General features: G+C 46.5%; 1 protein-coding gene across 3 annotated transcripts; it reads left to right on the top strand.

Annotated features, from left to right (window-relative positions):
• Positions 1-589: 589 nt before the first annotated feature.
• On the top strand, positions 590-15,133 carry LOC147095372 (uncharacterized). 3 transcript variants are annotated; one of them, XR_015074790.1, is made up of 6 exons: positions 590-782; positions 3,580-3,616; positions 4,739-4,869; positions 8,421-8,474; positions 11,671-11,771; positions 14,838-15,133. XR_015074790.1 is itself a non-coding variant. In XM_085974566.1 (5 exons), the coding sequence occupies exons 1-5, from the start codon at positions 664-666 to the stop codon at positions 14,948-14,950; spliced, it is 453 nt and encodes a 150-aa protein (XP_085830692.1). In that variant the 5' UTR covers positions 590-663; the 3' UTR covers positions 14,951-15,133. The 3 variants fall into 3 exon arrangements, 2 of the variants coding, with proteins under 2 accessions (XP_085830692.1, XP_085830694.1); XM_085974566.1 differs by lacking the exon at positions 3,580-3,616 and having other exon boundaries at positions 590-717; XM_085974568.1 differs by lacking the exons at positions 3,580-3,616; positions 8,421-8,474 and having other exon boundaries at positions 590-717.
• The last annotated feature ends 6,998 nt before the right edge of the window (positions 15,134-22,131 follow it).

A 22,131-nucleotide genomic window follows, 5' to 3' on the forward strand; every position in this document is an offset into this window, starting at 1 on the left:
GATGGAGTGAATCTCTTCCCACACAAGGAGCAGCTGAACGGCCTCTCCCCAGTGTGAACTCGCTGGTGTTTCAGCAGGTGGGATGATGGAGTGAATCCCTTCCCACACAAGGAGCAGGTGAACGGTCACTCCCCAGTGTCAACTCGCTGGTGCCGGGGGCCATCATGTGGAGTCAGCGCCCTCCACGCCCCTGGAGCCGGACTCTGACGTCACACAGCCCGTATTGCTGGGTTACCAATGTCACACAGGCCGCGTTACCAGGTTACTGACGTCAGACAGCCCGCGTTGTCGGGTTACTGATGGCACACAGCCCGCGTTGCGGGGTTACTGACGTCACACAGGCCGCGTTTCCAGGTTACATGATGTCACTGGCGCTGAGGCGGTTTAACGGCCACAGGGTTCAAATTAGTAGACACCCGACCGCGAGCGGCCCTGCCTCGGACAGCAAAAAAGGGTGGGTCGTGCGGCGCTTTGCCACACACCGATTGGTGGGCGCGCTGTCAATCAGCTGCCTTCAGCCAATAGCAGGGGCGGAAAGCACTGATTGACTGAGCGTGCTCTGAGGCCGCACTGCGATGTCCCAGGTCCCCGGATGAAGGCGGTTATTGAAGGAAAACAAAATGGCGCAAAGTGAGGCGGTGAATCCGAGAGAGCGGAGCCGGAATGGATTGGCCAGAAGATCGTCACCGCCTGGACCCGCAGCCTCGGTGGCTGATTGTGAGGGTCCCGGGACTGAACCGCTGCTCGGAGCCGCAGCCCGGGGGGGAGGAGCGGGGCTGAGAGTGAGCCGGACCCTGATCCTCCCTAAAGTGCGGGGCCGAGACTCAGCCCCCAGACTCCAGCTGGGACTGAAGCAGAGTTTGATCCAGGCTCTGCACAGCGGCCGGACTCTTGTCCACTCCCCCCGCCCGCCTCTGTCTGGAAAGCCACGGATCCCCAGCACAGACTTTATTCTCCGTTTTGTTCACCGGTGCCGCCACCTTCAGAGATTTGAGCACCAACACCCCCAGCTCTCACTCTCCTCCACCCCCTTTAAAATGCCCCGTTTGGCTCCTCTTCTCTCCTCATTCTCCCCCAGACTCTCCGCCCTCCCTCACACTCTCTGCACTCAATCCCACCAGCCTTGTGTCTGCCCATTCCACCGGCCTGTCTGTCCTCCTCACTCTCCCCGTCACACTCTCTCTAATTGAAGCAGATTGGTTACTTGGTCAATTTATTTGTAATTTTGGAACAATTCATAAACGATTCCTGCTGAGCGTATTTCCATATAGGACACAGATGGTTCGGGGGAGCAGAGTTCTCAGTCATGCTGTGTGTCTGTGTATATGTGGGTCTGTCTGTGCAGGTGTTTCTGCATCTGTCTCTTGTGCTGGTGTGTGTGTTTCTGTATGTGCGGGTCTGTGTCTATAAACAGACACACAGGATCCTACCTAATGAAAATTTATCAATCTGAGTCTTGAATTTTCAATTGAGCTCCAGCCTCAGCAGCTTTTTGGGGGGTGGTTGAGTTCCAGTTTTCTACTGCCCTTTGTGTGAAGAAGCGCTTCCTGACATCACACCTGAACAGCCCAGCTGTAATTTAAAGGTTTTGCTCCTTGTTCTGGACTCTCCCACCAGATGAAATAGTATCTCTCGATCATCTTAACTTCAATATCACCCATAATTTTCTATATTCAGGTTTATAAGTTCCAGGTCAGAAATGGTATGGAACGGGGAGGGTGACACAGTAATAGTGGTAATGTCAAGGTAAGGGAGAGGGAGCTCTCTATTGTACCTGCCTTTGAGGGCTTGTTGCTGACACTCTGTATAAAGTGGAGGTAGGAGCAGGAGTAGGTCATTAAGCCCCTTGAGCCTGTTCCCCCATTCAGTGGCATCATGGCTGATCTGTATCTTAACTCCATCCATCTGCCTTGGCTCCGTATCCTTTTATACGCTTGCCTGGCAAAAAATATTCATACGCGAGCTTCTACTGCTTTTTGTGGGAGAGAGTTCCAGAATCTTACCACACTTTGTGTGAAGAAGTGTTTCCAAACTTCTCTACTGAATGGCTTGGCTTTGATTTTAAGATTATGTCCCCTTGTCCGAGACTCCTTGTAAGCGGTGGTGTGTGGGTTCAGTCAGCTTCACCTCTGACTCCTTTGAGCAGTTCGAATCGCTCCCACTCCCTTTTGTTCTGGACTTTGGACTTATTTGGGGGTTGTAATGAACTTGCAGCAGACATCTAGGTTAGTCAAAAGAATTCAGATCTTAATTTTGAGACAAGAAAATATACAATACAATAAAAACTTATGCTGTAAAAGGGTGGGGAGCACTCGGAATAAGCAAGGGAAAATTACAATATACAAAGGCCCTTACCCTCCCAACCCCACTACACTGACTAGCCTGGAATCCAGAGGACCGGGAAATGCTCACCAAAACGACTTTCTTGACAGAATGTAGAGGATCGCGATTTTGGGGTTCTCCTTAATTGTGGCGGCTGGGGCCTGCTATACCCCAGGCGTGGTAGAAGACTGCACCTGCGTTGGGTCTTCAGTTTGGGTTGGTCCGCTGATGCGTTTAGTCGTGCTGTTGGGTGTATTGGGTAAGTACCCAATTGTCTTTGGTTAGGGCAAGTTTTAGAGACTTTTGTGTCGAAATCTTACCCAGGGGTAAGTCAGACTAGCCTGTAGAGTGGAAAAAAGTCTTTGGCTTGTGAATTTTCAGAGGTTGGTTTCTTGTTGGTTGCAGTGGCCCAATATTACCTGGTTGGTGGTAATATTGGTGGTTTTTGGTTTCTGTAGGCCTTTGGTTGCCACGATCTCCGTTTCTTCTTCCTTCCTTCAAGTCTCTGATGATGATATCTCTCTCTCGAACTCGCTGGCTGAACTCTGATGACGAACTGTCCATACTGAACTGTGCTGACTTGACTGTTGAACTGAAAAGGCAGGCCTCAATTATGCTAATTTGAGGCCTGGCTTATCTGCCCGCCAAATCTCGGGTTTCTATGTTAAGTTTGGCGGGCTTGTTATTTTTAACGTGTTTTAAACTTTAACGAGCTTCGGGGATGGCCCATCTAAACTGAACGAGTTTTGGGGAATGTCCATCTAACTCTTAATTGGCCTATAACTGGTTTCGGGATTGCCTTGAAACTAGTTACAGAATGCAGAAAGTTTGTCAATCTCTTTGATTGGTTTTTGGACTGCTGTTTGATTGTTGTATCCTGTAAGGCTATGTTCTTTTCTTTGTGTTGCTGGGGGCATGTACTGTTTTATTCATGTACATTGGCTCTGCAGTTTTCGGCAGGAACAGGTTTCATTGTCCTTATGTAAAGGCTGAGGTGGCCTAGGACATTCCCAGACTGTCCAATATCCAAACTCGGGGGCCCACCCCAGCTCCCCTGTGTCACAGCCTTTCACAAGTCTGAACATCCCTTTTAAACAAGCCAAAACTTCCTGGGATTTTTATTTTTAAATCCCTTTGGCCCAATAATTCCTTAAAACAATCCAAAATCTCTTGCTTCCTTACATTTAGGGAATATGTGTAATTTAACTCTTTGAATTCTTCTGTTAGGCCCAACCATACATTTTTTCCTTTTTACAGATTTCTTCTGTGATGGGCCAACATCGTTTTAAAAAAGGTTATTCTTCTGTTTTGGGGTTTTGCAGAATTTTCCAAACCTTACACCTCCACCAGTAGAAAAAGTTTCTCTTTCTAACTTAATGATTCCTTTCAACATCCTGAAAACATCAATCAAATGAAATCACCCCTTAACCTTCTCTATTCCATGGAATACAAGCCTAGTTTATCTAATCTTTCCTCATAATCCTGGAACTCCCTCCCCAACAGCATTGTGAGAGTACTTTCACCACATCGATTGCAGCGGTTCAAGAAGGCAGCTCACCACCATCTTCTCGAGGAGAATTCGGGATGGGCAATAAATGCTGGCCTTGCCAGCAAAGCCGACATTCCAGGAACGAATATAATAAATCATTTAACCCTTGAAGCCCTGGTAACATTCTGGTCTATCTGTGCTGAACCCCCGCCAAGGCCAGTATATCCTTCCTGAGGTGCGGGGCACAGAACTAAATGCAAGACTCCAGATGGGGTCTTTCCAGAGCTCTCTACAGCTGAAGCGCCAATATTCCATTAGCCTCTTTAATTATTTTTGTACCCGTCCTCTAGCTTTTACTGATTTAAGTGCTTGGACCCCTAAATATGTCTGCTCATCCACAGCTCCTAGCTTCTCGCCAGAAAGGGGCGTGTGTCTCTGGGTGTGTGCCCCCTTCCCCTTCTTCCGTTCCTTTCATAAACTGTTCAGTTCTAATGTGTCTAGCTCCCTAGAAAGTGCAGAATTTTCTGTTTAAATTTGGTGCATTCAGTTTAATTTGATTCTGGTATTTAACAGCAGCAAACAACTCCTGTACACCCTCAGCAACTGAATCTCTACTTGGAATAGTTCACCAGTCCCGGCGACTGCTCCAACTCACCCTACGTATCTGTCTGCCCCACTATCCTTCCCCAGTGGGTTTGGATATTGCAGACTGACAGTGAAAGATCCAGTGATGGATTCCCACCAGCCCGAGGTCTCCACGTTCTCACTGAATAAAACCTTCCTTCACGGGAAGCAGGCTCTGATTTGATTGTTTAGGTCCTGTAACCCCTGACCCTGTATTACTGCTGTCAGAATAATGGGCTGCACTCAGAAATAAAATGTACTGCATTCATCACAGCTTCACATCCATGTCTTGTTTCTCTTTAGGATCAGTGTGCCCGAGGACAAGGTGTCCGGGGCTGGAATGAGGCTGGCAGAGGATTTGTGAATCGGAGGAAATGGGAAGAGGAAACTAGCGCAGGGAATCTCTGCAAGTGTCTAATAACACATTCAGAAAGGTACTGAGATAAGACAGGTGTCCCAGAGTGTCAGCAATCTGACCATTCGGGGTTCAAACTGTTTAAATTGAAGGGGTTTCTTCAGGCAGATTGGAAATAGACATAGGACTTGAATGATTGACTTACATTTATATAGCGCCTTTCACGACCACCGACCATCTCAAAGCGCTTTACAGCCAATGAAGTACTTTTGGAGTGTAGTCACTGTTGTAATGTGGGAAACGCGGCAGGCAATTTGCGCACAGCAAGCTCCCACAAACAGCAATGTGATGATGACCAGATAAACTGTTTTTGTTATGTTGATTGCATCAGACCCACAGACCATTTGATGGGACAGTGTAGAGCGAGAGTTACTCTCGATTTAATACGTCCATCCTCCATGTTGTTTTTTCTCTGACGCTATCTGCCTCATTTTTTCTCTCTCTCTCACTGCCTCAACTCACTCTGCCTCACTCATCTGGTTCTTTCTCAATGGCGCTATCTCTCCTTACCTCGTTTTCTCTCTCTCATTCACCTTTGCTCTGTATGTCTCTCTCTATCTCTCTCATTTCTCTCTGCCTCACTGTATATCGCACTCTCTGCCTTGGTCCCCTCTCTCTGCATCTATCGACTCTCTGTCTTCTCTCTGCCTCCTTCTCTTACTCACCATCTGTCCCACTATCTCATCTTCCCTCTTCTCTCTATCTCTGCCTCATTCTGTCTCTTTCTCCCACTCATTCCCTCTTTTCCTTTCAGTCTCTCTCTGTGTTAATCAGTTATTTTACTGTCGGTTTCCTCTCTGCCCATTTCTCTCTCTCCCCCTTTTTGTCGTGCTTTCTTTTCTCACTCTACCACTCGCTTTCTCCCCTCTGTCTGCGTTTCCTTTCTCGCTGCCCCTGTCTCTCTCCCTTTGTCTCTCTCTCTCTGTCAAGATTCCTGATGTAACAGGCCTGCCCCAACACAACACGAGCCCAACCCGTACTTTGAACACATTGCATGAGCTGATCATAGATTCTTCACCCCTAGTTTTAAAATGAGCTGTCCGGGATGTACAGACCCCACCAGGGGATTGGAGCCCTGCAAGATTTCGCTGTTAATTTAGAGGGAAGCTTGCCTCCACATCTCATCCAGCCCCAATCCTGAACTCATTTTATTACATTTCATCGTCCAGTTACATATCTGCCTCCCTTTGTATACATGGCTCTGATGTGCTCCTCTCTGTAAATCTACTGGGTCTTGTTTCTCATTTTTGACAGCCTGTTTCTTCAATTTAATCTGTTTGGTAATTATGTAAATTTTTGAAGAATTGGCAAGCAATTTCTGCTGAATGTATTTCCATGTAGGACACATGTCTCGGGCGAGCAGGTATCCCAAGCACATTAAAATAATGCTGAAAATGTTATTCTAGAGACCGCCTAGTAGTGGAAGAAAACTGAAGGGAAAATATGTCAGCAAATCTTTAAAATGAGTAAAATACAAAATATAATCATGGGAGATTTTAACTAGACCAAATAATCTGGCAAGAAGAGGTAGGGAAAGGAGAAAAGGGAATGGAGTATTTACAGTGTGTTCAGGACTCCTTTCTTACCCAGTACGTAAGAAGCCCAACAAGAGAGGAATCACTGATGGATCTATAATGGGAAATGAACCAGAGCGGATAAGAGAAGTGAGCTTTGGTGAAAATCTAGACAAAATCATTCACAGCATAATAAGGTTTAAGATAATGATTGAGAAAGACAATAGTTACAGATTGAAAAATGCTGATTTTGAGGAGCTGAAAATGGATCTGGGACAGAATATTGACAGACAGACAGAACAGCAGTGGGAAATATTTAAAGAGGTGATCAATACAGTTGAGGAGAAATATATTCAGTTAAAACAAGAACAAACTAGCCAATAATGAAACGCCATGGATGAATAAAGAGATGAGGGCAAAATTGAAACTAAAGAAAAAGGCTGACACTGAGTACAGTGACAATAAAGGAGAGGATGACAAAAGGGACTAGGAAGAGGTTGGGAAAGAAGTAAAATAAACAATTAGGAGGGCGAAGAGCAACTGAAATTAACTATTAAGTAATACAAAAAGAAATAGTAAAATATTCTACAGACACACAAAACAAAAGGTAAAACCGGATAGGGACAGGGCCCCTGAAGAATGCACAAGATAAACTCTCGGAATGACGGCGAAATGGCAGAAATATTGGAGAATTACTTTGCTTCAGTTTTTATCAGGCAGACTAACAAGGTGGACATGATATCTTTTTTGATCTCTTATAATGTCAAGGCCTTTTAAATAGAAAGGGGAAAAATAATTGATAGAGAAGAGAGAAGAGAGACAATAAATAGGGTAGAGGAGCAAAGGGATCTATGGGGACAGGTGCACAAATCATTAAAAGCAGGTTAACAAGGCCATGAAAAACCTTGGTTAGACCAAACTTGGAGTACTGTGTACAATTCTGGTCTCCATATTACGAAAGGACATCGAGGCACTGGAGAAGGTGCAATAAAGATTGACAAGAATGATACCAGAATTGAGAGGTTGTAAGTATCCAGAATGACTGACCGTGCTGGGGCTCCTTTCTCTAGAATAGAGAAGGCTGAGTGGTGATGTAATAGAGAACTTGATGGGGTAGCTGTAGAGAAGATGTTCCCACTTGTGGGGAGTCCAAAATTAGGGGTCATAAATATAAGATAGTCACTAATAAATCCAATAACGAACTCAGGAGAAACCTCTTCACCTAGAGAATGGTTAGACTATAGAGCTTGTTGTCACATGGAGTAGTTGAGGTGAATAGCAGAGTGCCTTTAAGGGGAAGCTACATAAGTACATGAGGGAGAAAGGAATAGAAGGATATGATGGTAGGGTGAGGTGAAGTAAGGTGGGTGGAGGCTGGTGTGGAGCATAAACATCAGCATGGACATGTTGGGCCGAATGGCCTGTTCCAGTGCTGTAAATTCTGTGTAATTCTATGGTGAATTCTGAAAAGACACGATACAGCTCTCGAAACAATCTTCAGCAATGGGCTGGGTGTCACAGAGGGGCAAAACTCCGACCTTTCACCCCTACTCATCTGAAGGTTTTGTGTAAAAGTAAGGTGGGGAGTTCAAGCACAGTCCTTGGTGAGAGGTCACATTTGTACCACACTAGGCCCTAAATCAGCAGACTGGCTGTTACATGCTGAACGAGTGCCTTCAGAAGCCTGTTTAAAATCTCTCTCTCCATCACTGATTTCAATCCACCTACAACCTTAACCCTCTCCCTCCTGCTCAGTCTGTGTGTTTGTCTGTAATTTGTGTTTGTTTCTGTGTCCGTCTGAATGTTTGTGTAAGAGTGTCTGTTTTTTGTGTCTGTTTTTCTATGTGTGTGTGTATTTCTATATTTGTGTCTGTGTATGTATAGATACAAACACTCTTACCTAATGATGTAACTGGAAAGTGGACCTGGTGATATGCCAAGTCGACACTTAACCCTTTCCACCGCGGAGCAGACTAAGTGATATACAAAGTCAATGCTCAGCTATAGTACAGATGACAGACTTCATTTGGAAGTTCAAAACGGACTTTATTCACAGGCCTGGGGAGAACCTTCCGAGACCGCTCTTGGATCCGACTCCACCAAAAGTTCAGTGAGTTACATTTTTATACATAATCTTAGCAGTCATATCCTGCCCTAGGGGCGGGTACAAATACATCAATCATAGTCTCTAATATTCCATTATATCCATTGCTTCTACCGCGTAACATTTTTACGCTTCTCCCCATATTCCGCAGTTATGTTTTTTGCTTGTTTGACTAATTCCAACTCCTCCATCACCGTGGCCTTCTTATCTACTCTTGTAGCCTGGAGCCACAGTCGTCCATTGTCCCTGCCAGATGGTCCGGCTCAGTAACATGTTCTCACAAGATAACAGTTCTTGTTCAATCGGCCTATTGGTCCGAACCATCTCTGCAAAGCACAAATTCTGACCTTGTAACCTGCTCATGTTACTTCTGCAAGGCAAGCGTATTGTAATGTAAGCCATTTTGCCTTTTAGATGGCCATGTTGTAGCTTCACAAACAAGCGAAGGCTGCCTTGTCACTCAATTGTTATGTATGTTATCTTGTATGCATGCTACCCTGCCTGGCTGAATAGGCATCCTCCCCAATCTTCCCATGAGCCAGACTCTGCAGCTGGCTCCGCAGTTTAAGTTCCCATCATCTCAGTACTTGTCTTTAGAGTTTAGCTGGATAAATACAATAAATACAGACCTATCTACCGTTTAACTCAGGGTATGAATTAATTCACTACCTTCACCCTGTACACTGGTGCTACATTATACTTATTCTAACATAAACTAAAGTATGATATTACTTTGGTTACTGCACGTAATAATAATAATAATCTATCAATCTTAGTTTTGAACTATTCAAATGAGCCCCAGCCTCAACAGCTTTTTGGGTGACAGTTCAAGATTTCCACCAGGCTTTGTGTGAAGACGTGCTTCCTGACCTCACCCCCTGAATTGACTATTCTCAATGTAAAGGTTATGCCCTCTTGTTCTGGACTCCCCCACTAGATGGAATAGTTTCATTCTAAAATTTAGACTGACTGGATTGAGTTTTCTGACGAGGTAACAGAGTGTGGATGAGGGCAGTTCAGTTGATGCTGTGTATATGGTCTTTAAAAAGCCCTTTGATGAAGTACCATGTAAAAGGCTTGTTAGCAAAACTGAAGCCCGTGGGATAAAAGGGGCAGTAGCAGCAGGGGCAGTAAACAGAGATGTGGTGAATGGCTGTTTTTTGGACTGGAGGGAGGTATACAGTGGTGTCCCACAGGGTTCAGTACTGGTACAACTGCTGTCTTTGATATACATTAATGACTTGGACTTGGGGTTGCAGGGCACAATGTTGACATTTCCAGCTGACTCGAAACTTAGAAGTGTAGAACACAGTGAGAAGATAGTAATAGACATCAGGAAGACATAGACACGCTGGTGGATTGGGCGGCACATGACAGGTGAAATTCAACGCAGAAAGTCTGAGGTTATACAGTTTGGTAGGAGGAATGAGGAGGGACAATCCAAGCTAAATGGTACAAATTTAAAGGAGGTGCAAGAACAGAGAAACCTGGGGGTTTTTGTGCACAAATCTTTGGGGGCAGGACAGGTTAGCAAAGCATATAATAAAGCATATGGGATCCTGGGCTTTATAATTAGAGGCGTAGAGTACAACAGTCAGGAAGTTATGTTGAACCGATATAAAACACTAGTTTGGGCTCAGCTGGAGTATTGTGTCCAATTCTGGGCAACACACTTTAGGAAGGGTGTGAAGGCTGTGGAGAGGGTACAGAAGAGATTTACTAGAATGGTTCCAGGGTTGAAGGATTACAGTTACACGGACAGACTGAAGAAGCTGAGGTTGTCCTGCTTCGAGCAGAGAAGGTGAAGAGGAGATTTGATAGAGGTGTTTAAAATCATGAAGGGTTCAGATAGAGTAAATACAGAGAAACTGTTTCCAATCTCTGAAGGGTCGATAACGACGGGGCATAGATTTAAGGTGATTGGGAAAAGAACCAGAACATGAGGAAAAACTTCTTTATGCAACGAGTGGTTAGGATTTAGAATGCACTGCCTGATGGGGTGCTGGACACAGATTCAATAGTAGCTTTCAAAAGGCAATTGGATAAATACTTGAAGGGAGAAAAAAATGCAGGGATATGGGGAAAGAGCGGGGAATGGGACTGACTGGCTTGCTCTTCGAAAGAGCTGGCACAGAATTCATGGGCCGAATGGCCCCCTTGTGTGCTGTACTATTCATTGATTCTATGATCTTAAACACAATTATATCACCAGTTAATCCCTTACATATAAGGGAATACTTAACTAGTCTCTGCAACCTGTCCTTGTAATTATTGAACCCTTTTAGCTCCGGTGTCAGTCTGGTGAATGTGCGCTGCACCCACTCCAAGGCCAATATATCCTTCCTGAGATGCGGTGCCCAGAACTGAATGTAGTTCTCCAGGTGGGGTCTAACCAGAGCTCTGTCCAGCTGAAGCATCACTTCATCCCCTTTGAATTCCAGCTCTCGAGATAAAGGCCAACATACCCCATTAGCATTTTAAATTAGTTTGTATACTTATCCACTAGCTTTTAGTGATTTCTGTTGTTGGAGTCCTAAATCTCACTCTTCATCTACAATTCCTTACTTCTCACCATTTAGAGACACGTGTATGTGTCTGCGAATGTGTGCCTGTCTGTCAGTTGATCTGTTTGGCTCTTTATACATCTGTGTTTAAAGGCCTGTGTGTGTGTGTGTGTGTTTACTGTCTGTGTGTGTGGCGTGCGCTGTAATCCCCCTTCCCCTTGGTCCATTCCTTTCTAAATACTATTCAGTACCAATGTGTCTGGGCCATTCACCTCTGTAGAAAGTGCTGAATTTTCTGTTTCATTTGTTGCAAGCTGATTCATTTGATTCTGGTATTTAACAGCAGCAACCAACTCCTGCAAACTCTCAGCAACTGAATCCCTATTTGGAATAGTTTACCAGTCCTGGCGGCTGCTCCACTTCGTCCTACGTATCTGTCTGCCCCATTATCCTTCCCCGGTGGGTTCGGAGGTTGCAAACCGAAACAGTGAAAGATCCAGTGATGGATTCCCACCAGCCCGAGCTCTCCACGTTCTCACTGAATGAAAGCTTCCTTCACTGGAAGCAGATTCTGTTTGATTGTTTGGGTCCTGTAAACCCTGACCCTGTGTTACTGCTGTCAGAATAATGGGCTGCACTCAGAAATAAAACTTACTGCATTGATCACAGCTTCACATCCGTGTCTTGTTTCTCTTTAGGATCAGTCTGTCCGAGGGCAAGGGATTCGGTGGTGGAATGAGGCTTGGAGAAGATTTGGAAATCGCAGGAAATGGGAAGAGAAAACCGCTGCAGGGAACCTGTAAGTGCCTAATAACACATTCAGAAAGGTACTGAGAATAGACAGGTGTCCCAGAGTGTCAGCACTCTGACCGTTCGGGGTTCAAGATTTCTCACTTGAACGTTTTCTTCAGGCAGATTGGTAATAGACATTCATTGCATCAGAGATATGGAGATCGAGCTTTTAGCAAGGTTTTTGACAAGCAGACCGGTTAGAAAAGCAAAAGCCCATGGGATCGAAGGGAAAGTGGCAAGTTGGATCCAAAATTGGCTCAGAGGCAGGAAACAAAAGGTAATGGTCGACGGGTGTTTTTGTGACTGGAAGCTGTTTCCAGTGGAGGTCCGCAGGGCTCAGTACTGGGTCCCTTGTTTTTTGTGGTATATATCAATCATTTAGAATTCAATGTAGAGGCATGATTCAGATGTTTGCAGATGATACAAAAATTGGCCGTGTGGTTGATAGAGAGGAAGAAAGCTGTAGAGAGCAGGAAGATATTAATGGATTGGTCTGGAGGACAGAAGAGTGGAAAATGGAAATCACTCTGGAGAAGTGTGAGCTAATGCATTTGGGGAGGTTCAGCAAGGCAAGGGAATAATCAATAAATGGTAGGATACTGAAGTGTAGAGCAGCAGAAAGTCCTTGGAGCGCATGTCCACAGATCCTTGAAGGTGGCAGGTCAAGCAGATAAGGTCGTTAAGAAGTCATACGGGATACTTTCCTTTTAGCCGTGGTAGACAATATGAGAGCAGGGGGGTTATGCTTGAACTGTAAAACAGTAGTTGGGCTTCAGCTAGAGTACTGCATGCAGTTCTGGTCGTCACATTACAGGAAATATGTGATTGCACTAGAGAGGGTACAGAGGAGATTTATGAGGATATTGCCAGGACTGGATAATTTTAGCGATGAGGAAAGATTGGATAGGCTGGGGCTGTTTACGTTGGAACAGAGGAGGCTGTGGGAAGATTTAATTGAGGTGTGTAAAATTATGAGGGTCCTAGATAAAGTGGATAGGAAGGACCCATTCCTCTTAGCAGAATGGTCAATAACCAGGGGGCATAGATTTAAAGTAATTGATATAAGAATTCGAGGGGAGCTGAGAACTTTTGTAACCCAGAGGGCGGTTGGGGTCTTGAACTCACTGCCTGAAAGGGTGGTGGAGGCAGAAACCCTCATCACATTTAAGAAGTACTTGGATATGTACGTAAAGTGCCGTAACCTACAAGGCCTCAGACCAAGAGCTGGAAAGTGAGATTAGGCTGGATGGCTCTTTTTTGGCCGACGTGGACACAGTGTACTGAATGGCATCCTTCTGCACCATAAACTTCTATGATTGCATGATAATACTGCGAGGTTTTAAATGGGTTAAATGCCCTGTTTCTGTACCTGGCGCATCATGACAGCTGAGCTCATGAGTTAAGACCTGGAGTTGGGCCCAAACACATAGCCTTGCCTTCTGAAAGATAGAGAACTGCCAACTGATCCACGTCACACAGAAAGGAAACACCTTTCCCCAGGATATCTCCAGAGAGCAGAACCACTCCTCGTGTGTGTGATTATAAATGCAGCAAACTCTGAGTCCGGATTCAAAACATTTCCACTGCAGCCACCTGAACCTGACTGAGGAATTCTGCAGAAGATGATGAAAGTTCTGCTCTTGGTTGTTGGATTCCTGCTTCTGACTCAGCCCAGCCCTGCTATAACTTCTCAACGCAGGTTGCTTAGACAGACTAATTTTCTCTGATCTTCCAGCAGCCAGTGTTCAGGCAGCGTTATTTTTTAAACTATTGTATTCTCTGTTTGAACGTCATGGTTTGGTTGCTTGAGTGAAGGTTATTGTGAGATTGTAAGAAAGTCTGAATAATTTAATCTGAACCATTTCCTCGGGTAAATCGCCCGATTGTTCACCGGGTACCTCAGTGGGTCGAGGGAATGGTGGGTGTTTGCTGATCCAAACAGACCAGCAATATAAGCACAAATTACTGGCCGGTGCCGAGTGGGCAGATCTCAGCCGGAGCATTGACCCGGTTGGGAGACTCTGTAATTGGCCTCAGTGCCCAAGTAATGCGGAGAGGAAACTCCCAGTTGTTGCTTCCGATCACTGCTACCCGCTGCAAAGTGTGCGAGTGCGGAATCTGTGGACAGGAGCGGGAGCTCCTTCAGTCCCTTTCCCCCACACTCACTGTCCAGTCTCAGATGAAGAATGGTGAATTGGGAGCGATGCTGGAGGTGTATGTGGAACCGGTCCCTAGACATGAGTCAGGTTTTCATAACATGAGTGCAGGGAATGGGATCAAAATGGTTTCAAAGCAGCTTTATTTAATTGGAATCGTTCTGCAGCCTTCACACGGACTAAGTAGAGGAGACAAGCGGTGAAATGATCAGTTGTCAGTAGCTGGGTGTCAATTTGGCTCAGTTGGGAGTTGAGTGAACAAGTTGTGGTTTGACGCCCCAGTCCAGTACATACAGACCAGCACTGGGGGAGTGCTGCACTGTTGGAGGTGTCATGTTGTGGATGAAACGTTAAATGGAGACCCTGTCTACCTGTTCATGGGGCAGGAAACATCTGGTGACATTATTTGAAGAGCTGGGAGATCTCCCGGTGTCTTGGACCGACATCACTCTCTCAACCAACATGAGGAGAGACTCCCCATCCTGTCCAATCTCATTTGCTGTTTGTGGGACTTTGCTGTGAGTTAATTGCCTGCCGCGTTTCCTACAAAACAGTGTCGGCACTTCAGAAACAATCCATGGTCTGTGAAACTCTTTGGGCCCTTCTGGTGCCGGGAAAGGTTCTATATCAATGTCAGATCATTCCTCTCTGTGTCTCTGGACTCAGATAGCGGGTGTGGTGGGCTCCAATCTGAGGGAATCCCCTTGGGCTGCCCTTCAGGACAAAGAGTGAGTCTGTAAAGGTTGGGGGAGGGGGAGCGGTGTGGAGTTTCATTAAGTATAAAAGAGTTAAGTTTCATGTGTGGCCCAGAGTCAGTCTTAGTAACACTGACAGACTCAGCTTCGTGTTTCGTCATTGTTCTCCCTCCCTCTCTGTACAGAACCATCAATCAATTCATTCTTCATTTTGGATTTTAGTGTTCTGCACCAAGCTTGGAGGAGTGTGTCGTGCGGGCGGCTGTAGGACAGGCGAGGTGCCTTTCCCGATAATGATCTGCTTCCCTCGGCAATGCTGCGTATCGCCACACTGAATGATCCAGTGATGGATTCCCACCAGCACGAGCTCTCCACGTTCTCACTGAATGAAACCTTCCTTCACGGGAAGCAGGCTCTGTTTGTTTGTTTAGGTCCCATAACCCCTGACCCTGTGTTGCTGCTGTCAGAATAATGGGCTGTACTCATAAATAAAACTTCCTGCATTGATCACAGCTTCACATCCGTGTCTTGTTTCTCTTTATGATCAGTGTGTCCGAGGACAAGGGGTTCGGGGTGGAATGAGGCTGGGAGAAGATTTGGGAATTGCAGGAAATGGGAAGAGGAAACCGCTGTAGGCAATCTCTGCAAGTGTCTAATAACACATTCCGAAAGTTACTCAAATAAGACAGGTGCCCCAGAGTGTCAGCACTCTGACCGTTCAGGGCTCAGAATATCTCAGTTGAACGGTTTTCTTCAGGCAGATTGGAAGTGGACATACTTTGCATCAGACCCACAGACTGAGGGGACAGTGCAGAGGGAACTTTACTCTCTATCTAACCCGTACTGCAGCTGCCCTGGTAGTCTTTGATGGGACAGTGCAGAGGGAACTTTACTCTGTATCTAACCTGTGCTATACCTGCCCTGGGAATGTTTGATGGGAAAGTTTAGAGGGAGCTTTACTCTGTATCTAACCCATGCTGTACCTGCCCTGGGAGTCTTTGATGGGACAGTGTAGAGGGAGTTTTACTCTGTATCTAACCCGTGCTATATCTATCCTGGGAGTGTTTGATGGGATAGTATAGAGCAGGGGTGGGCTATTATTTGGGCTGGAGCGACGGTTAACAAGTTTTGTTGAGCTGTTGAGGGCCGCACACCAATGTTCCCCCGAAGGTGCGCAGCCGCGGACCAATGGTGAGGTCACGTGCAGGCCGCTCACCAGCTCCTGCCGCTGGAAGAGAAATGGCAAATTTACAGGGACCGCGCACATAAAAATAATTAGAGGGAACATTGCTGCACAAATAAAATGAATTGTGTTCACCACAGCTACCATTAAAATTCCACCTGGCATTTATTGTATAAAAACTCTTCATGCCGTTTGCACACTAACTAAAAATAACAACACTTATTAACAGGCTAACCAACATGCTGCAGGTTCACGAGTCACTTTGAAAAGTGCTGTTTGTGTATTCCAAATGGTCTCAATTCATTCTTATAATGGCAAATGAGAGATCGACTCTGCTTCCACTGGCGATTATAACCATGGTATAAGGCCCAATCAAGGATAAAGTCATTGATACAACCTTTAAAAACTACACATGAAAGTGCTACTTTGATGATTTTGAAACCTCGCTGAGAAATAATTAGGTGACTCGTAAATGATTTAATCCACAAATTGCGGCCCAGGTCAGCCCTCAAATTGGGCTTGTTCATTGTCAACGTGCGATCACTCCTGAGAAAAGCCAAGACGCCGATAGAGTTTGTGGATTTTCACTTGTGTAGGATTCGCAAAATGTAGAAAATACAGTCTAGTTTGGTAAAACCCCTGAAATGGCCACATTGTGAGAACACAAGATGGAGTTGGCAGTTCTCATGACTCGGTTCAAAAGGACACACCAGCAGTATCTTACAGCAGCCTGAGTCATCACCGATTAGAAGAATCCAGAACTTACTGCTATTGATATGATAATATGGTTACAGCAGTAACGAACTCGTAAACAAAAGTATTTGCACCTGGAGGTGCGCTAATTGCTAGCAAAATGCAAACCCACCTCTGAAATCGCTGAGCACAGAAAAAAAAACATTATCTGTACCAAACTCAGAGGGACACAGGACAGATCCCATCAGTTTCATTTACAAGACATTAAAATAAAGTACTTGCTTTTGTCAAAGCAGCCTGCCCATTACCTTGACAGAAGAAAACCCCTGATTTGGCGCCGAGATAAAGGCAAGGAAACAGTATAACTGTTGAGGGAAAATCGACAGCAAGACATTCATTCAGTGAGATTCAGACAGATCCATCACAGATTCACACAGACAGGAGGTCAAGGACAGAGCGAGGAGGACCCACAAGATTGTGCAGGAGAGCAGATTCAGAAGTTCAGTCCAGATCCAAGACCATCAGGGGTTCAAAGGCCGAGTGGAGAGGAGACAGTTCGAGGAGTTCGGAGGACTTTCAAGATTGTGCAGGAGAGCGGGTTCAGGAGCCAGTCCCATAAGGAAGGTCAGAGATCCTGGACATTACAGGAGTACCAAGATCAAGGACGGTTTTAAAACTCTGGTGAGCAGAAAGGCTCAACTCTATCTAGCTGACCTAGTTGAGGTATATTTTAGCAACGGGAGGGTTTGTAACATTAAGGGTTTTGTAATTCAGGAGTGTGATTTATCCCTCGATGTGTCCGTGCGCTTTTCCCTCCCCCGTTTTAGTATACCGCTGATTAAGAATTGTTGTATGATTTAAGATAGTTAAAGTTATTCCTTGTGTGTTAAATTTTAGTTCCCATTGGGAGACGTGCTAATGATTTTTGTCTAAATTGATTCTTGCATTTTCTGTGTTTATTCTCCTTGAAAATAAAGATATTTCTGATTTAAAATTCACCTTGTCTCACCTGATCCATTTGTCTTCCGAGTCACAAGTTGGGCCACACATCAAGGTTGTCTGGCAATAAGCCCAGTGTCTAGAACCGGTGAGGGGGGAGCGCTTCAGAACCGCTCACGAGCAGTGCGAAATCAAAACCGATCTAGCACACCATAAGCTCGTTAAAACGACCCCTTACAGAATGGCGACCCAGATGGGACACTGGCTACAGAAACCTTGTGTGGTGGACAAAGACTTGGGTGAGACAGATGTTATGGAAGATAGGTTAGCCTCCTACGTGTGTGGTAAAGTAAATGTAGCGAAAAAATGGGTGTATGACCTGTTAAGAGCCGAGCGTCCCCTAAAGGTAGCCACCCAGTGGACGGCAAGTAAAGAGCACCGCAAGGGCATTGAGAAAGCCGTGTGGTTTATGTGCTATATAAAGCAGGTTCTGGTACTGGACCACGCGGTGGCCAGTAAAGAAACCAAGATTAAGCATTTGTCCCAAGAGCTGCAGGAAAAGGTTGCAGCAGAAGGGAAAGTGTTAGTGGCTCTGGAGGCCATAAGCCAAGAGAGGGCAGCGATGGTCCGGGACCATCAGGAGAAGGTCGAAAGGTTGGAGGGCAAGATAGCTGAGCTGGAGGGGAGCGCTAGGTTCAGGGTAGAACACGTAGAGTATCAGGCAAGAGAATCCAGGGAGAAAGAGAGGAGATTAAAAACGGAGATAAGCCGCCTTACAGGGGAACTGAAGGCACAGGAGGAAAAGGTAGGCGAAGTAAAAACAACCTATAAGCTGGCCTGCGCTCAAGGGTTTCAGGAGGCAGACCACGGGCCCCTGTAGGCAGGAAATAGAAAGCCTTAATCTGGCATTGGCCAGGGCAAAGGGGATGATATGCCTCATTAGCCCCAAGGTCGGACAGGCTGAGTTCAACGGTAACCCAAGCAGGGAAGCCCCGCAGGCAGCCCCCAGAACAAACCGGGTTAGGGAACCAGAGTTTTCACAGCCACCACCCCTAGCCCCTAGTTTTCCAGAGGTCTGGGATCAGGAGGGGTGGAGGATGAAGAACCCAAGGTAGACCAGGGTAGCCCGAGAAAGAATCAGGGACCGGGACCGGTGTACCCCGTGACACAATGGAGGTATGGACCACCCGGTGACGACGGGGAACCTGGGGACATCCAGAACAAATTCCTGGTGCCACATGGTATGCAACAATTGCGTTCCATGGTGAGCTACATCCCCAAGCTCACCATGAAGGGGGACCCTTCTCTGCACTTTAGGGAGACAGAGCAGGTGGCCTGTGTGAATGACTGCGACGAGGCAGAAAAGGCCAAAATGATACTGTTCTCCCTGGGTAGCGACCTCCTCCAGACACTACCCGATGAGTGTAAGAGGGGTCAGGAGAATTATGGCAAGCTCAAGGAAGAGATCCTGGAGGCCATGGGGATGAACGAGAGGAGTCCGTTCTCCCGGGTAGAGAAAACAGTCCAGCTCCCCGGGGAATTCCCGCAGGCATTCACGGACAGGCTGTGGCCAGTCTATCAGGATGCGTGGCCGGGAATGCCGGCGCGAGCGTGCCTGAACGGGGAACAGTTAGTTCACTGGCTAAGGTGCCTTATGAACAACTCCCTGCCCCACGTTCGAATGCAGGTAATGGCCTGGTTCGACCCCCGAAACCCTCTGACCACGGAGGCGATGGTAATCCGCCAACTCACTGTCACCTTTAGAAACGGGAGGGATAGTGAGATACCCCAGCAAAAAGGGGAAGTTTGTGAGGTCAGGCCTGGTGACCAGCCTCGTAAAGAGTGGCGCCAGGAAGGGAGCCGTCCCAACCAAAGCAGGCAAACGTGCTACGGTTGCAGGAAGGAGGGGCATTGGCACAGGGACTGTAAGAATCCCTGGAAGGACACAAGGGAAAAGGTTCCCACAGCCCCAGTCCAAAAGGCAGAGACAGAAATTGCTCCCGCTGGGATCGAGTCATTTTTAGAGGCCATGCGGTCTCTTCTGACTGGCCAGGGAAGAACAGCTGCTGTAGTTCCCTCCCCCACCTCTGCCCCCCCACAATGACTAGAGCCAGCACAGCCTGTCGACCTGTGTCCCCCAGAAAGACATGCACAGAAAAAGACCTCCAATAAAATGGAGGAATACCTGCGGTGCCAGGTTGCGGAGGCTAACTTAGTTGAGCAGGCTTTAAGGGAGGAGAACCCTAGGTTAACAGCGAGGGCTGGCAGTTTAGAGGATCAGCTAAAGGTTTTTAAAATGGTTCATGAAGATTTTGAACCACCAGCAGCGGGTGGTGAGGGGAATCCTGCCCCCAGTACAGGAGTGGGTAGGGAAGAGGAGATAAAACTAGATTACTGGCTAGTTGCCAGATATATTAAACAGTGCAAGCTGTTTAAGCCGGAGGCAGGGAAACAGACAGCAGGGGCTGAAAAGGCCAGTAAAGAGTTAAACGCTGTAGGGGAGCTGCAGCCACAGGTCACACAGGCTGGACATGCAGCCTGCGTGAGGGGAGGAGTGGTCTCATCTAAATGGGAGACTCCCCCATTGTTCTGGGACCCAGGAGGGGAGGAGCCGGAGGTCCCAGGTCCTGTCCCCGATCACCCAGAAGGGGAGGAGCCGGAGGTCCCAGGTCCTGTCCCTGATCATAATGAAGCCGAGTCAGAGGACGAAGGTCCCACACCCGACTGCGGTGAAGGGGAGGAGCCGGAGGTTTTAGGTCTTGCCCCTCAGTGTAGCATTAGAGAGGTGGCGTCTGGGGGCGGGGACTCTCAACCTGGAGTCGCAGGTAGCAAAGAGGTGCCTGCCGCTGACCCAGAGCCTAGGGAGGCGGAGCCTGCGGGAGGAAGCCCACAGCCGGCAGTCGTGGGGAAGCCACGAACTGCAGCCAGGGCCAAAACTCCAGCCAAGGGTCCGACCCGTGAGGAAACCTCATATGTGGTGACCGTCAGACGGTCAGAGAGAAAACCACAACCGAAAAAGGTCTGGTCACCGGTTTTCGCAAAAAGAAACCCCCGTAAGAAAGCTGTGGGATGTTTAAACAGTCCACAGCCAGCAGCCACGGGCTGCCTGGGACTAGCAGGTGAGACTGATATGGGAACACCGCAGGGGGAGGACTGCGACAGTCCCCGCAGATTATAAGCTGACCGTCCGGAGACGGGCGGCAGATGTACATAGATATATATAGTTTTGGAGAATAAGGTTTAGTTATTGTTACCGTGTTTTTTATTCCATTGGATTGTTTTGTACATTGGATGGTTTTGTATTATTGAAATAAGATTATGTTACGACTCTAGGCGAGTCTGTACATTGTTTGAATGTTTTCTCCGATAGGAGATGTTTACTCAACTTCATTGTTGGAATGAAGAAAGTGCGTGGGCGAGGTACACTCCATAGTAAGGTAAACTACGGGGAAGGTCAGTTGGGGAGGGAACGGATTTGTGCTCACCCAAAGACACATGATACAAAGACGATTTGAGATGTTCATTGTATCACAGGGGGGACTGTAGGATTCGCAAAATCCAGAAAATACAGTCTAGATTGGTAAAACCACTGAAATGGCCACATTGTGAGAACACAAGATGGAGTAGGCAGTTCTCATGGCTCAGTTCAAAAGGACACACCAGCAGTATCTTACAGCAGCCTGAGTCATCACCGATTAGAAGATTCCAGAACTTACTGCTATTGATATGATAATATGGTTACAGCAGTAACGAACTCGTAAACAAAAGTATTTGCACCTGGAGGTGCGCTAATTGCTAGCAAAACGCAAACCCATCTCTGAAATCGCTGAGCACAGAAAAAAAAACATTATCTGTACCAAACTCAGAGGGACACAGGACAGATCCCATCAGTTTCATTTACAAGACATTAAAATAAAGTACTTGCTTTTGCCAAAGCAGCCTGCCCATTACCTTGACAAAAGAAAACCCCTGATTTGGCGTCGAGATAAAGGCAAGGAAACAGTATAACTGTTGAGGGAAAATCGACAGCAAGACATTCATTCAGTGAGATTCCGACAGATCCATCACAGATTCACACAGACACGAGGTCAAGGACAGAGCGAGGTGGACCCACAAGATTGTGCAGGAGAGCAGATTCAGAAGTTCAGTCCAGATCCAAGACCATCAGGAGTTTGAAGGCCGAGTGGAGAGGAGACAGTTCGAGGAGTTCGGAGGGCTTTCAAGATTGTGCAGGATAGTGGGTTGAGGAGCCGGCCCCATAAGATAGATCGAAGATCCCGGACGTCACAGGAGTACCAAGATCAAGGACGGTGTTAAAACTCTGGTGAGCAGAAAGGCCCAACTCTACCTAGCTGACCTAGTTGAGGGATATTTTAGCAACGGGAGGGTTTGTAACATTAAGGGTTTTGTAATTCAGGAGTGTGATTTATCCCTCGACGTGTCCGTGCGCCTTTTCCACCCCCATTTTAGTATAGCGCTGATTAAGAATTGTTGTATGATTTAAGATAGTTAAAGTTATTCCTTGTGTGTTAAATTTTTGTTCCCATTGGGAGACGTGCTAATGATTTTTGTCTAAATTGATTCTTGCATTCTCTGTGTTTATTCTCCTTGAAAATAAAGATATTTCTGATTTAAAACTCACCTTGTGGCACCTGATCCATTTGTCTTCCGAGTCACAAGTTGGGCCACACATCAAGGTTG

This window comes from Somniosus microcephalus, unplaced genomic scaffold (assembly GCF_052327205.1).
Source record: "Somniosus microcephalus isolate GS21.2 unplaced genomic scaffold, FLI_Smic_1.0 unresolved_chr1, whole genome shotgun sequence".
NCBI classification, from domain to species: domain Eukaryota; kingdom Metazoa; phylum Chordata; class Chondrichthyes; order Squaliformes; family Somniosidae; genus Somniosus; species Somniosus microcephalus.

Bases quoted from the DNA above. Each gene is read 5' to 3' on its own strand.
- LOC147095372 (XM_085974566.1), top strand. From the start codon at position 664: ATGGATTGGCCAGAAGATCGTCACCGCCTGGACCCGCAGCCTCGGTGG. The intron at 4,870-8,420 runs GTACTGAGATAA...CTTTATTCACAG, and splicing joins CTAATAACACATTCAGAAAG to GCCTGGGGAGAACCTTCCGA. The intron at 11,772-14,837 runs GTAAGTGCCTAA...TTTGGATTTTAG, and splicing joins AAAACCGCTGCAGGGAACCT to TGTTCTGCACCAAGCTTGGA.